Here is a 13,141-nt window from a genome sequence, read left to right on the forward strand (position 1 = left end):
CTCCCTCACCCCCACCTGCATGTGAGTCCAAATGAGATGCAATAAAAGACAAATACACTGATCCAAACTACCCTCACTGCTCATCACTTATCTCTTCTCTGCTTTCAGCTTGTTTGAAAACCCAACATTTTTATTTCTTATCAGCATGTAATATTTCTGTTGACAAGGAAATGTGTTTGTGGCATGAAAACTGCAACAGACAAAATTACAATACAAGATTTTGAAATTAAGAAAGTTTTGTGTAGAGCAAGTATTAATTGTTGTGTGAAACGAGGACCAAAAAGCTACCACCAGTTTTACTTATGTGAACGTAAACAGAACAGGAGGAAAAAATGGAGTTGTGTCTTTTCTTTACATTATTACAGTTTCAAAATAAATTAGCTGACACTGAAATTCTTTCAGTTGAAAAACTCACCAAAATATTGTAAAATTCTTAAATGTTTCAAAATTTGAAATATGACATATAATTTTGCTATCACTCTTACAGTGGAGTACCATAGATTAACAAAACTAAGTGTTAGGTCTCTCAGGACTCAGGTAAGTTAGGAGTGTCGAGCAGAGGCAGTGGCTAAACACTTTCCATTTGGAATTTCATGATGATAAATTAACAAAAGGTACATCTGTCCTAATACCCACACATGTCTACAACATGAAAAGTTCATGACAGGATGGTTTCAGCATAATTAAAAAAAACATATTATGCTCATTTATATTAAAAAATGCAATAATAAATACATTAGCTGAGCAGTGAAATATATGAATTTGGGATAGTTTGAAAGACAAAAACATATAAATTGCAAATTAAATTGATTATGGCAGTAGACTTTTTAAAGAGGAACACAGATTTTACACATCAAAGTCTGTTTACATATGCTTGGGTTTAATGCTGCATATGTAAGATAAGTTGTATGAAGATTTTTCCTCAAACGCTGTCACTTGAGTCAACAAGTGAAGATCTAAGACGAAGCAGGCTGAAGAGTGAGATACAGAGAAAAAGTTCAAATTCTAAGAGAACCAACTAGAGAAAATTTCTGTAAGCATAGGTTCAGAACATTCTGATGTTGTTAGGATTCACTGCCACACAAAATATTTCACTTTCTGTGCGTTCAGTAAAGGTTTGAGTGGGTCTGGGTGAGCTTTTGTCTTGCATGCTGCAATATACTGAAGCATTTATGATGTTGAACACAATGAATGATAGGTAGGGCTAATCACGAAAAGGTGTGTATGAACTGATCTGCAGCCATGATGCATAACCTTTGGAGGCATGCTATTGGCTGTTCAAGTGCTTGAGAAAAAGCATTTTGGGTAGACACATAGTTGTCAATTGACAACGCTACAGTCTGCGCTTAGGATTTACTTTATTAAATGTTAGTGTCTTTATACAAAGCTTCAGTGACATTCTTAAGAAGTTTTAAACATACAGACCCAGATCTTTGAGTCACTGTGATGCTAAGCAACAGGTTTTATATCATGTAGATCCATTGTTTTGCAGTCAAACCTCTTTACAATGACTAGGATCTCCATGAAGCCAGTGACATATCTGGGCATATTTCAGTGGAGTAATCCTCACTGCAACATTAAAGTCCCTCTGTTCACCTCCTTCCACCTCCACCCACTGATGACCTGAAAACACCCCAATCACTCTACGCTGCCACTTCCCTTTCCTGCCTGCAACTCCCGCTTCCTGCCTCAGACGAATGTAAACACCTGCACCTGTAGCACCTGTCTGTGCGTCACATTGCTGGTATAGCAAATCGTCAGACTCGTTTGTGACCGAACAAAAGCGGTAAACCACCTTCTCTTCTCCACGCCCGTCCGACAGGCTTTTGTCAGTGTCATAGCCTGAGAAGTGGATCCGTGCCAGGGGAGCAGCAGCAGGTGCTACCCCAAGCTCCATGTACTTTTGTTCGGTGGGTCGTTTCAGCTCCAGAACGGCGTAATCGTAGTCAGTGGACACTGAATTGGTGGATCCCTTGGTTTGGATCCAGCCTTGAGGAATATGGGTTTGCTTGACTCGAGCCCAACGGAAGCCAGGCTTCTTCTTGGGTTCAGCACTGCGATGTATACGGTTGCGACTTTTTTGTTTGCGTCCTCGTCCCCTCTCCAGCGCATCTATATTTCCATGATCAGCTAAACGCTCCTCATCCTTTTTTCTTCCCCTGAGTCTCCTGCCTTTGCCTCCCCTCCTCCTTCCCACTACATCTTCAACTACACCATTCCGCTCCTCACCTTCCTCCACAATCTGCCCTTCACCTCTCTCCCCCTCTCCTCTCCTAGCACCCCTCTGAAGCCCTCCTCTTCTCCTACCTCCTCTTCTTCTTTTAGCCTTTAGCTGTAACACTCCTACTCTAACCCTTCTGGCACTCTCTAGGTAGTCTCTACCATCATGGATGCAATGTGCTGCTGTTAGCACATGTTTTGGAGATATCAGGACTCCAGAGCAGCCTGTGGAGAGACGAACAGCAGTAGAAAAAGGGTAGTTGGTGATGAAATGTGAGTCAGTGATCACAAAACGTTCATCTGCTCCATAAACCTGCCGTTTCGTGCGGGTACGAGCTGCTGAGTGGGCTGGTGTTTCTGCGGACGTCTTATTAAAACCTTGCAAACTGACATCTGTATGCGTGCGAGTCCCATTCTCATACATTGTCTCATATCCCAGAATCCTTTCTTGCTCTGTCCAGTCCATGGGTGGTTGGATGCTTCGGCACTCTATTCCACAGATGGGATTTGTCCCTCCTCTCTGCTCAATCTTCTGCTGCCCTCTGAACAAAGGAGAGTTTAAAGGTACTGTGTGTGTGTCCAGCAGCACCGGGAGGCCCTGCCTTGTCCACCAGTATGCCTCGCTGTTCTCACCTTTATCATAAACTCCAGAAACTGTCAGGGCAGCTGCACAGAGCAGCAGACACATGAAGTGATCGAGTCCCATCCCACTGAAAAGGAAGAGACAGAGATAGAAATGACTAATTCCAAGAGATTTGCCTTTAAAAAATGTATTAATTTTTTTTTCAGGTCAAAAGAAAAATCCAGCGCATGTTCCCACAGCTGACTGACAGCGTTGCTCTTGTTATCACATACATTATATTGCCAGCAGAGGGCGCACAAGCTCAATGGGCTACGAAAGAATAAAACACCAAGGAGGAAGGTAATGTCTGTTATATTTTATTTAAGATTGCTATGAGGTGTCTGTAGCTGAGATAATAGAATATATGCTTCATAGTGATTACTTGTATTGTCATTTAGTGACGTAATGAAGACTTTGACATTAGTACTAATTATTTCTTACACGAATTAAGTCTGATATTTTACTATTAAAAGAAGTTGGCCTAAGATAATTAAGGAACAGTACTGGTAAAAAGAAGACACGGAGAAAACACAGCTTTTGTAAAATAAATAAATAAATAAAGTATAGGGGTAATAATAAAGACATTTAGCGATACAATTTTATTTTTAGAAAAAAATGTAAAGACAAAAGTTTCCTACCTGTAGTCATTCACAAAGAACACCTCAGAAAACTTCCGGTAAATGTTCGCCTTGTTATTAATGACACATCCTCTCTATCCAAGTCGCTTCCAGCAGACTGGGCTCCATCGTTTCTTGAGCTTAAAAAAAAAGAAAAAGAAACCAGAGCTAGAGGAGTCGCCGTGCGCTAAGATCCTCACTGAACTCTGCATCCCACTCTGATGCAGAAAAACGTGACGAGCAATCAAGCAGGAGGGTTGAGTCGAGCAATGAGGGTGCAAGCATGAAGGAAGTTTTTGATCAGGTGACATTACATTTAAGGTCAAAAGTGAAGCAAATTCGGGGCATTTTTTCCCGGACTCCACAAATACATGCACATACATGCACAGAATAGGGTTGCTTTTAATCGAAAGACACGACTTAAGATGTAAAATTATTTACGGAGAGATCGGTTTACAGAATGCTGCCTTAGAGAGCGTGTTTATCCACTGCTTTTCAGGTCAAAAATGTAGGTTGAGATTTATGTCAGGTGACGTTTGAAGTGTACCCAGATGTATAACGTTTAGCTTCTCTGCCAGCAGGTTTACAGCATCAAGCAACTCAGCTCCACTGTGGTAACTTCTAACATTTCCTCCTCTCCTGGACATCCACCTCCTGCCTCCTGGGACTCCAGCGGTCTGGTCACTGCTGGTTTGCTTCCTGCTGGGAGTTCCTGGAAACACTGCTGTGATTATCCTCAAACCAAACAGGCAGCACGTGTCCAATCTGAGCCAGATTTTGATGCTGAATTAGGCCTGTCTGCTGTGTGCTGCTGGACCCTGAGCCTGGCGTTGTGCGAGCTCCTAACGTATCACGTGTACTGCAGCCTTTACTTTGGCTTGCTGACTGTGAAGGTGCTCTGTCCAATGCTACCTGCAGGTGGTGAACCTGCAGAAGTGTTTACATCAGACGGGAGGAGGCTGCTGGTTCTGCTCTGGCTGGTTGTGATGATTCTGTCCACCCCCGTGGTAGTCGTTCAACTGTCCCTGCTGGAATTTGTTTCATTTTCTGTTGTGGGTTTTGCACACATCAACCTGTACGGAAATGGTTGGCTTGCAATATCATGTCATAAATGTGCTCAAAATCAAGGGCCTGCTAAAATTTTGTACAGACAGCTGGAGCATCGTTGGAGCTCTGACATTTGTGGAAAGCTCCTTGAATCCACTTTTTATGTGTTTGCTCCTAGACAAATTTGCACTGTGTGCCAAAAAACCCAGCATAAATATTGTTGTTAATGCAGCAGCTGGCCTCTCTTTCAGGAAGTCTAATCATTTGGCGCAATATGACTGATGGAAAACCACCATATCCGTATAAATTGATGAACCATCAATCTGATAATATTTAGACAAATTATTTTTGCTCCTGTGTTTTCAGTCAAACAGTCTTATCTCCCCTGTGGATACAAATTTTGAGGGTGTTTCTGCTTGGAGAAATGTGGATTACATTGTGGTTATAGGATGAATTTTGGGTCGTCTCCCTTCAAATGAGCTGTGTGCTGATTATAACCGATCCTCAGCCAGAGCTGTAAAAACAAAGGTCTGACCTGAATTGCAAATGATAAATTGACCACATATTTCTTAAGAACTTCTCTAAAAAATCTTCTTAAATATCCTTTTCTACTTCTTCACAGAAATAATTCTGTCTGTGCATACACGTGCTGATGTGGAAAGACTGAAATAAATCACCTTACAATGCAGTGATTTTGAATATCTAAGCAACAAAGCTTTTAATGATCCAGTCGGAGGAAGCAACAGATAATGAAAAGATTGAACAAGTGTTTGTGTTGAGTGTATCCAATGAGCAGAGAGACCATTTGTCTTCATTGTTTAGTAACAGAAGGACACTGAGACAGACAAGCGGAAGGATGAAGAGTGTGCACTTCAGATAATATACTTAGTTGATGTGTAAACTTCATTAACTAATCTGCTTTCTTTTGTCTTTGACTACTGGAATTTCAACAGATTTTCAGGCAGAATTTTTTTGTACTGCACGTTTGTACGTTTTAGGGGCAAACAGGGTTGGTTGTCACATTCAGTAAATTTCTGCTTATAGTGAGTGACTGACATATGGATGAGTTGAGTGTTATTTATTTGTTTATTTTTTGTTACATAAGGATAAAATAGAGTGACTATAAAGTAATAAATTATATCTTGAACAAATTTCATGAAATGGAAATATGCAAATAAAGTACAAATACCTCACATTTGTTATATTGTATGTATTATATGCAGTATTGAATACACCTCACAACTGTTTATTATACACTTTGCAATCTCTCTCTTTGTCTGTGTACTCGTAACGTGCTGGTCGTTGTCACGTACTTTTAGATTTTGTTCCCTTTGCTTTCACTCATTTGTTGAAACGTCTGTAGTTGTAAGTTAAAAAAAAAAGTCAACTGTTTCATGGGACATCACAACTCTATTGCAGGTCCACAAAAGGCAGTAACTCATCCAAAAGATTTCATTCATGCTTCAAAACAGCTCACTGCACTATACAACAGTGCCAGTTTTGACTATCTGAATGGTATTCTGTGTGACACTGAGCTTTTTAGATTCAGATGTCAACAGCAGCCTGAAATTTGGGGAGAAAGTCTGGGGAAAGTACGCCCGCATGGATCTTTTTGCATGTGTTGAAACGATGAGGGAATATTTCCAAGTTGTGAGGACTAACTTTCGGTGAGAATAAACTCATCGGCTGTGATCATCAAGCCGTGTGCAAATGGTCATCGTGCAGCAAATTGTAGACAATCGTACAATAGTCTTTTTCACACATGTGCTAAAACATATGCAGTTTGCCCGAATGAATAAGACATTCAAACCTGTTGTGAAGAAAACACTGCTCAGACATTTGAACTTGAGGTTCAAGAACTGATCCGAAGAGAGTGAGACAAGCCATAAAGCACAGTACAGCGTATGTACAGTGTCACAGCACAGTAGCTGGGTGGTTCCAAAGATAACATCCAGAGAACTTCTCTGTTAATGTTAAACATCTGACTTTGTTATCTTTATGGCTTCTGTGTTATACTGAGTAACTATACAAATAATTCTCAATAAAGCTCTGTATTGTTCTTCCACTGATTTGTCTCTGGATAGTAGGCTTCATCCATCACTACATCTTTATGTTTCTCCTTTTCTTTACAATCTGACCAACCCTTCTTTCACTGATTTCCGCTGGGCCTGGAACCCACACTCTGATATGTTTGGTGAACCAGGAGATGCAGGGGGTCTGTCCCTGTGTGTGTGTGTGTGTGTGTGTGTGTGTGTGTGTGGCTGGCTGAGAAGCAGGGGGCTTTTTCCTGCGGTAACTCTGCTGGTCATGGCCTCAGAGGTTAAGGAAGCAGCGTCGTTCATGTTCTCTCCTCAGGCTCTGTGGACAGCAGCCTGGGTCAACTCATAACCCATTTTGTGCTGAAATCTGTCTAGACTGTTTCTTCATTAACAGTGGTGTTAATGAAAAAAAAAAACAGTCCAAGCTGAGGGTCAGGACTGCTGTGGGAGAGCACTTTGTGTACGTACTGGTTGTGACTCAGTATTTCCTCCAGCTGCTCCTTTGGGCCCTGGCAGGGTTCTCTCTGGCCAGCTCTCAACAAAGAAAGCATCACTTTCCCATGCAAGGATGACTTCTCCTCTACACTTAGTGTATGTAGTTCTGCCAAGAGGCTCCCTTCATGATCTATAACACACACTTTTGGTCGTCAGAAGAGGGTTATCTTGACCCTTGGCAGACAAAAGAAGAAAACATCTGAGACAGGAGCCTTTTTAAGTGTTTACACATGCTGAAAGGTGTGTACGGCGATGTGTTTGTGTATGTGTGTGTGTGAGCATGAAAACAAAATTAAAGCAACATCTTAGGAAATTATGTTTGTTTTATCATGTTTCTGTCAACGCACTACATGCAGCTTGGTGCAAAGAAGCAGTGCATCATGATGCAAAGCAGAAGTTACAGTGTCATTATGGTTATGATGCCTATAATTCACATTCAATAGCTTGTGCAACGATTTTAGTCACACAGATTGCACCATGATAATTCCAACTTTATAGCCAGTCTAATCGGGGAGTATTTGCAAAAAAAACTCCAGCCTATTTCTGTTTTTGCTCAGTCTGATGTTAAATTAATAGTTCTACATGTTGGGAAATACCCTTGTTCGCTTTCCTGCCAGCAGGAGTTGGATGAGAAGACCAAAGATCTTGTGGAGGTTGTATCAATCTTCTCATTTAACTCTCAGCAGTAAAGCAAATAAGAGCTTTTTGCCTCTGGATTAAATTAAATGCATCCAAATTAAAACATTAAGGCTGCTTAAAAAATTCCCATACTTATCTCAGATAATTAAATTAGTGAACATGTGGGGAGCATGCAATGTGAAATAAGCTGACACTGTGATGTAATGAGAATGTTACAATAATGTGGGTCAAGTCTGTGGAGGACTAGTGATAACAGAAATGGATATTGCCCTGGGATGGTAGATGACTCATTGTTGACTACTCATTCCCCTCTTCTCACGCATCCAGGATTTGCTGCACGCCCCCCCGACCCCCCTACTCATCCTTCAACTATTAATCTGTCCTGTCCCATCCTGCCCTTTTGTTCGCTCTGTCTACTTTCTTGAACTTTTACTAAAAGACGTAACGTATGTTTTTCCTTCCTTATTCCTCCAGGTTTCTTCCAGCTGGCAGTTTTCAGGGAGAAACCAGGTGCAGAGAGAGAGAATGAGAGAGAAGTGAGGAGAAAGCAGGGAAGAAAAGAGGAGCTGGTTTGTCTTGGCTCCTCACAGCTCTCTTTGTCTCATAATGGAGCTTTACTTCTTCCTGTCCAATCTTAATTTTTTCGTTTTAGTGGGATTTTGCAGTTAAGTGGAAACTTTCCCCCTCAGCTCCCGTCTAATTAAAGTATTTGGACTTGACGTGACCTGCTGAGATTAGGTTGTGATAGTTTTGAAAAAGTGGCCTTGGGATGCTCTGCTGTCTCCAGCTGCAACTATAAATCAACAAAACTGAGTAAACATAGTGACTTTTTGTAAATCAACTGTGTTTAGATTGAAATACTTCCTTTTTTTTCAAAAGTTTGTTTGGAGAGAAAAGGTTTGCAAGATGAAATAATCAGAAAATATCTTGAGGTGGGCGGCACGGTGGTGCAGTGGTTAGCACTGTCGCCTCATAGCAAGAGGGTTCCAGGTTCGAATCCCGGTCTGGGCCCTTCTATGTGGAGTTTGCATGTTCTCCCTGTGCCTGCGTGGGTTTTCTCCGGGTACTCCGGCTTCCCACAATACCAAAAACATACACATTAGGTTAATTGGCTACTCTAAATTGCCCCTAGGTGTGAGTGTGAGAGTGTGTGGTTGTTTGTCTTTGTGTGTTGGCCCTGCGATTGACTGGCGACCAGTCCAGGGTGAACCCCGCCTCTCGCCCGTAGTCAGCTGGGATAGGCTCCAGCTCCCCCGCGACCCTGACGGATAAGCGGTATAGAAAATGGATGGATATCTTGAGGTAACTGTGTGGGTGTGTGTGCATACATGTTCATGGGTGAGTTTTATACAAACAGAACTTTTCCAGTGATTTGCCTAAGAGTGACAAAGAAATATTAAAGTGTGTGCACTCAGAGCTATAATTAACCATTAAATGTCTCAATATTGGTTGGAAGACAATTACAACTTTGTTGAATGTCTTTGTTCTGTCATTGCTACAACAGTAGCCCATTGATCTGATAGCTGCTGAAAGATTCTGGATGGACCAGAAGGTGAAGGTTGGCTTCTGCTTTGTTTCCTTTTGAGAGTATGCAGACTGTAAAGTCATGTTCAAACATTTAAGATGTCAAACAAGGTAAACAAATTCAGTGGTGTAAAAAGTATTCAGTTAAATGTACTAGTATACTAAGCAGGTATAACAAATAAATAGGTATAATAAGTAGTATAATCAATAAAATGTATCAAAAGTAAAAAGTAAACTGGCTTTCACTGTTGTAGTTGGCTGATGTGGAGCTTTATTTAGGATTACAACTAATAAAATTTTCATTTCATTTTTATTCATCTTCTTATTATTTTCTTGATCAATCTAGATTGTTTGTTTTGTTCAACCAGCAGTCTGAACATCAAAACTAAACTATAGAAAACAATTCAAATTATTGAAATAATTTAAAAAAAAAAAAAAAAAGCAGCAGTCCTCACATTTGTAAAGTTGGAAGCGTGAATTAATAAAGAATATTTGTGATATTCTGTCAGTCAACTAATTGATTTACTGTTTCAGCTGTACTTGTAAAAATAACAGTGCTAAAATGACACCAGTGCAATAACAGTAGTGAAGGAAAAGGTGCAATATTTAGCAATATATGAAAGTGTCACCTCAAGCACATCGAATTTGTAGCACTACAGAAATGTACTTGGACTGTGTAATGTACCGTACTTACACTCACAAGCACAGACCTTCATGCACACACCATTTTCAGTGCAGAGTCAAATATGCAGCTGTGAACTGTTATTTTGAAATCACAGACTTCACAGACTTTGATAAAAACCTGCTTTTTTTTTTTTTTGAAAGAGATTAGACAGGCTATCATCAGGAACTCTAACTCTTTGATGAGCAATCAAACTGACCAAAGGTTTAAGTCTAAAATAGCTGAGTAACATGATTATTCTTATACATCAAGACAGTGTTAAGAGGCACATGTCTAAGTCTTTGTCTGGCTGATAGAAAGAGAATCCAAAAAGTCTTGGTTGAAAATCTTATCCAATCCAGCAGAATTTGGCCTGAAATAGACCAGACATCCTAACAGGGTTCTGCAGCTTTCCAGAAACTCTTGTTTTCATTTGAATGAGATCATGTTTAGGGACATGCAGCTTGAGTTCCTCGCTAACTTACAGCAGGGAATTTCCCACAGCTGCTTATAGATGCCTTCATGGAGATCTTCTCAGAGAAAGATAAACAAATCACGTACAGCTCTGACATGAACGGAGAACATCAATGTTAAGGGCAATTTGAGCTCACACTGTTTTTTCTTCACTCTGAGATTTATATCTCAGGCCAAAGGACGGCTGTTCTGTAGAAATATGTGTACATTTTCTTGGTTATTATAGTTCTTAGCTAACAGAACACAATGATGTGCTGTGGACTAAACTGGGAAGGATACAAACAGTAGACACAGACACTGTAACTCATTTACACTTCCTAAAAGGTTAAAGATGTTATCAGTCACATGTGAACCAGTATGGACAATGAGTAAGGTTATTTACATATCATAGGGAGAAAAGTATCAGTACTGAACATGGGATTGGTTCCCAGCAATGGCAACACAGCTGATTTGGAACAGTAATCATTTAGCTCTGTTTTCGGTCTTGAAATTTTATTCACTAGTTGTTCGCTGATTCCCTCCCAGAAAGTGACAAGTGAAACATGCTGTTACCTTGAGTTAAGGTAGAGATTTCTCTGCATTTGGACATTGGAAACATTTGCCATAAGCACACAACTGAAACATTAATATAAGCACACAACTGAGCAAAATATATGACAAAGGTCTAGTCACTTTAGTTATTTCATTACATATTATATCTTTAACTGCCAAATGTTCACCAGCTATGTTGAAAACATTGTCTTTTTGCTTTTTGTTGCTGCAGGGGCAGGTAGCATAGCGTAACGACATAGCGTAGCAGTGCTGAGAGTGAACTAAATGTGTAATCCATTGTTAATATAAATATATTGGTTAACATATGCTTTCAGAAGGGTCTAATGAAGACTTATTAGAATCTTCAGCTCAAATGGACATGCGCTCTATATGTAATATATTTTGCTGCAATACTGTCTAATTATGTTTTTGGACTGCTTAGTCACACAAGGATGAATCAATAAATCAATAGATTTTTCCTTCCGGGCAGTCATGTTAAAGATGCTAAGCGATCAGTCCATTTAGAGAAGCAACACGAGACACTGGAGCTGCCTTTTTGCGTATTAGCTGTATTGACTTCACATTGATTTGATTCAGCACGATGAGACCCTTACTGTCCTCACTAGCTCAAGGTCTGTTTAATTATCAGATGTTCGGAAAACATCTGTGTAAGCCTTCCTGTCACTTAGTGTTCTCACGTCTGGATGGTGCTAATATGCAAAGTTCTAATAAACAAGCTGACGTGTGCGCTGACTGTCACTACTGAGGTTTGCTGTTCTATCATTCAAAATCAAAACAGATGTGTGTGTGTGTCTGTGGAACTTGGACGTCCATTCTGCTGTTGGTATGTTTGTTGTTGTGAGGGTGTTTCTATTTGTCTGTGTGTGTGTGTGTGTGTGTTTTTCTCTGTTCCAGTACAAGTGTGTGTGGTCCACAATTTCTGTTTATGGGCTTGCTGCCATGATAAGGGTCACTTTTTCGTGCTGGTGCTTTATTTACTTGCTTCTATCACTCAGTGTTACAAATCACAAAAACTGACCACCATGTGTTTACCAGTTGGTGCGACCTGATGATGTGTAAGCCTCAGATTATCCTGGACATGGTGAGACAGGCCAGTTTTCTCTCAGAAAAAGCAGGTTTTAGTCCAAGTGTCAGCAGCAAGATCTCCTCGAATAAACCGCTGAGTTCTTATCAGCTTCAGAGGAACTGATCTAAGTGTGACACAAAGCTATGCCTTGTTACAAGTTGCCAAAAGAAAAATGCTGCAACATTCCACAAGTAAACAAAAACTGGATGTGGTGAAGTAAATGATCGACAGCAGTGACCCCAAACTCCAAACTGCTGATGTGTTTTAGATGAATGATTGCTAGTAATAGTAATAAACAATATAGAGTCACTGCAACTTCCTTGGAATTGGGCAAATTAGGCACATTTCCATCAAATGTTTGGCTACATTGCATATGGCTGTGATAAAGAGGGTAGAAGAAGTAGCTCAACAAGCCAGTTGTTTCCCAACTGTCAATAAACCTCAAAAGAAGAAATAGAAGAAGAAACAAAACCATTCGCCTTGGCCATCTGAGAGGGACTGTGCAATAAATCTCAGAGTGGGAATCTTATGGGAATAATATAGATAAGATGCAGACATCAGAAACAGCTTCTTTTTCTTCTCTCTGATCAGTCATGTGAGTTAAATGTTCACTACATCAGAGCTTCTTTAGAAATTGTGTTTCCGCCTCCCATTAAGCACACTGATTCACACTGATGGCTCATGTTCAAATTCAGCATATAAACACATTTTAGATAACAGCATATTTCCAAAATTGCAACAGCAGTTTGGGGAAGGCCTTCCTGCTTCAACAAGGTTCACGTGCACCAAATCAGGTCCATTCCCAAATGTTTTTCCCAGTTTAGTTTGGAAGAACCTGACATGCTCAGAGCCCTCATCCAACACCTTTGGGACGAACTGGAACGCCAACTGCAAGCCAGGACTTATCACTCACTTTTAGTCAACGACTTCACTCATCCGCTTGTGGCTGAACTGGAACAAATCCCAGAACCCTGGTTACAAAAACTGGTCTGAAGCTGTTATATGAGCGCATTACTTTCATTGCTTTGGAATGCTTTGATCAATAGTCACATGTGAGAGTCACATGTGTCATATTCAGGTGTCTGCATACTTCTGGATATCTACTGTATTGCTGAATAACGTCTTTCTGTGTGTTAGCTAAAAGGTGACTAATGCTCTCATCGCTGTAATAAATGAAGATTATAT

The 13,141-nt window shown here is 40.4% G+C and overlaps 1 protein-coding gene across 1 annotated transcript; it reads right to left on the reverse strand.

Moving 5' to 3' along the window:
* Positions 1-15: 15 nt before the first annotated feature.
* Positions 16-3,830, reverse strand: LOC124050566 (serine protease 23-like). Its single transcript, XM_046373246.1, has 2 exons — positions 3,481-3,830; positions 16-2,930 (listed from the first exon to the last, which is right to left on the reverse strand). The coding sequence occupies exon 2, from the start codon at positions 2,924-2,926 to the stop codon at positions 1,493-1,495; it is 1,434 nt and encodes a 477-aa protein (XP_046229202.1). The 5' UTR covers positions 2,927-2,930; positions 3,481-3,830; the 3' UTR covers positions 16-1,492.
* Positions 3,831-13,141: the final 9,311 nt, after the last annotated feature.

Source organism: Scatophagus argus, chromosome 19 (assembly GCF_020382885.2).
Source record: "Scatophagus argus isolate fScaArg1 chromosome 19, fScaArg1.pri, whole genome shotgun sequence".
NCBI lineage: Eukaryota > Metazoa > Chordata > Actinopteri > Scatophagidae > Scatophagus > Scatophagus argus.

Excerpts from the sequence above, each read along its gene's own strand:
- LOC124050566 (XM_046373246.1), bottom strand. The coding sequence starts at position 2,926 with ATGGGACTCGATCACTTCATGTGTCTGCTGCTCTGTGCAGCTGCCCTG.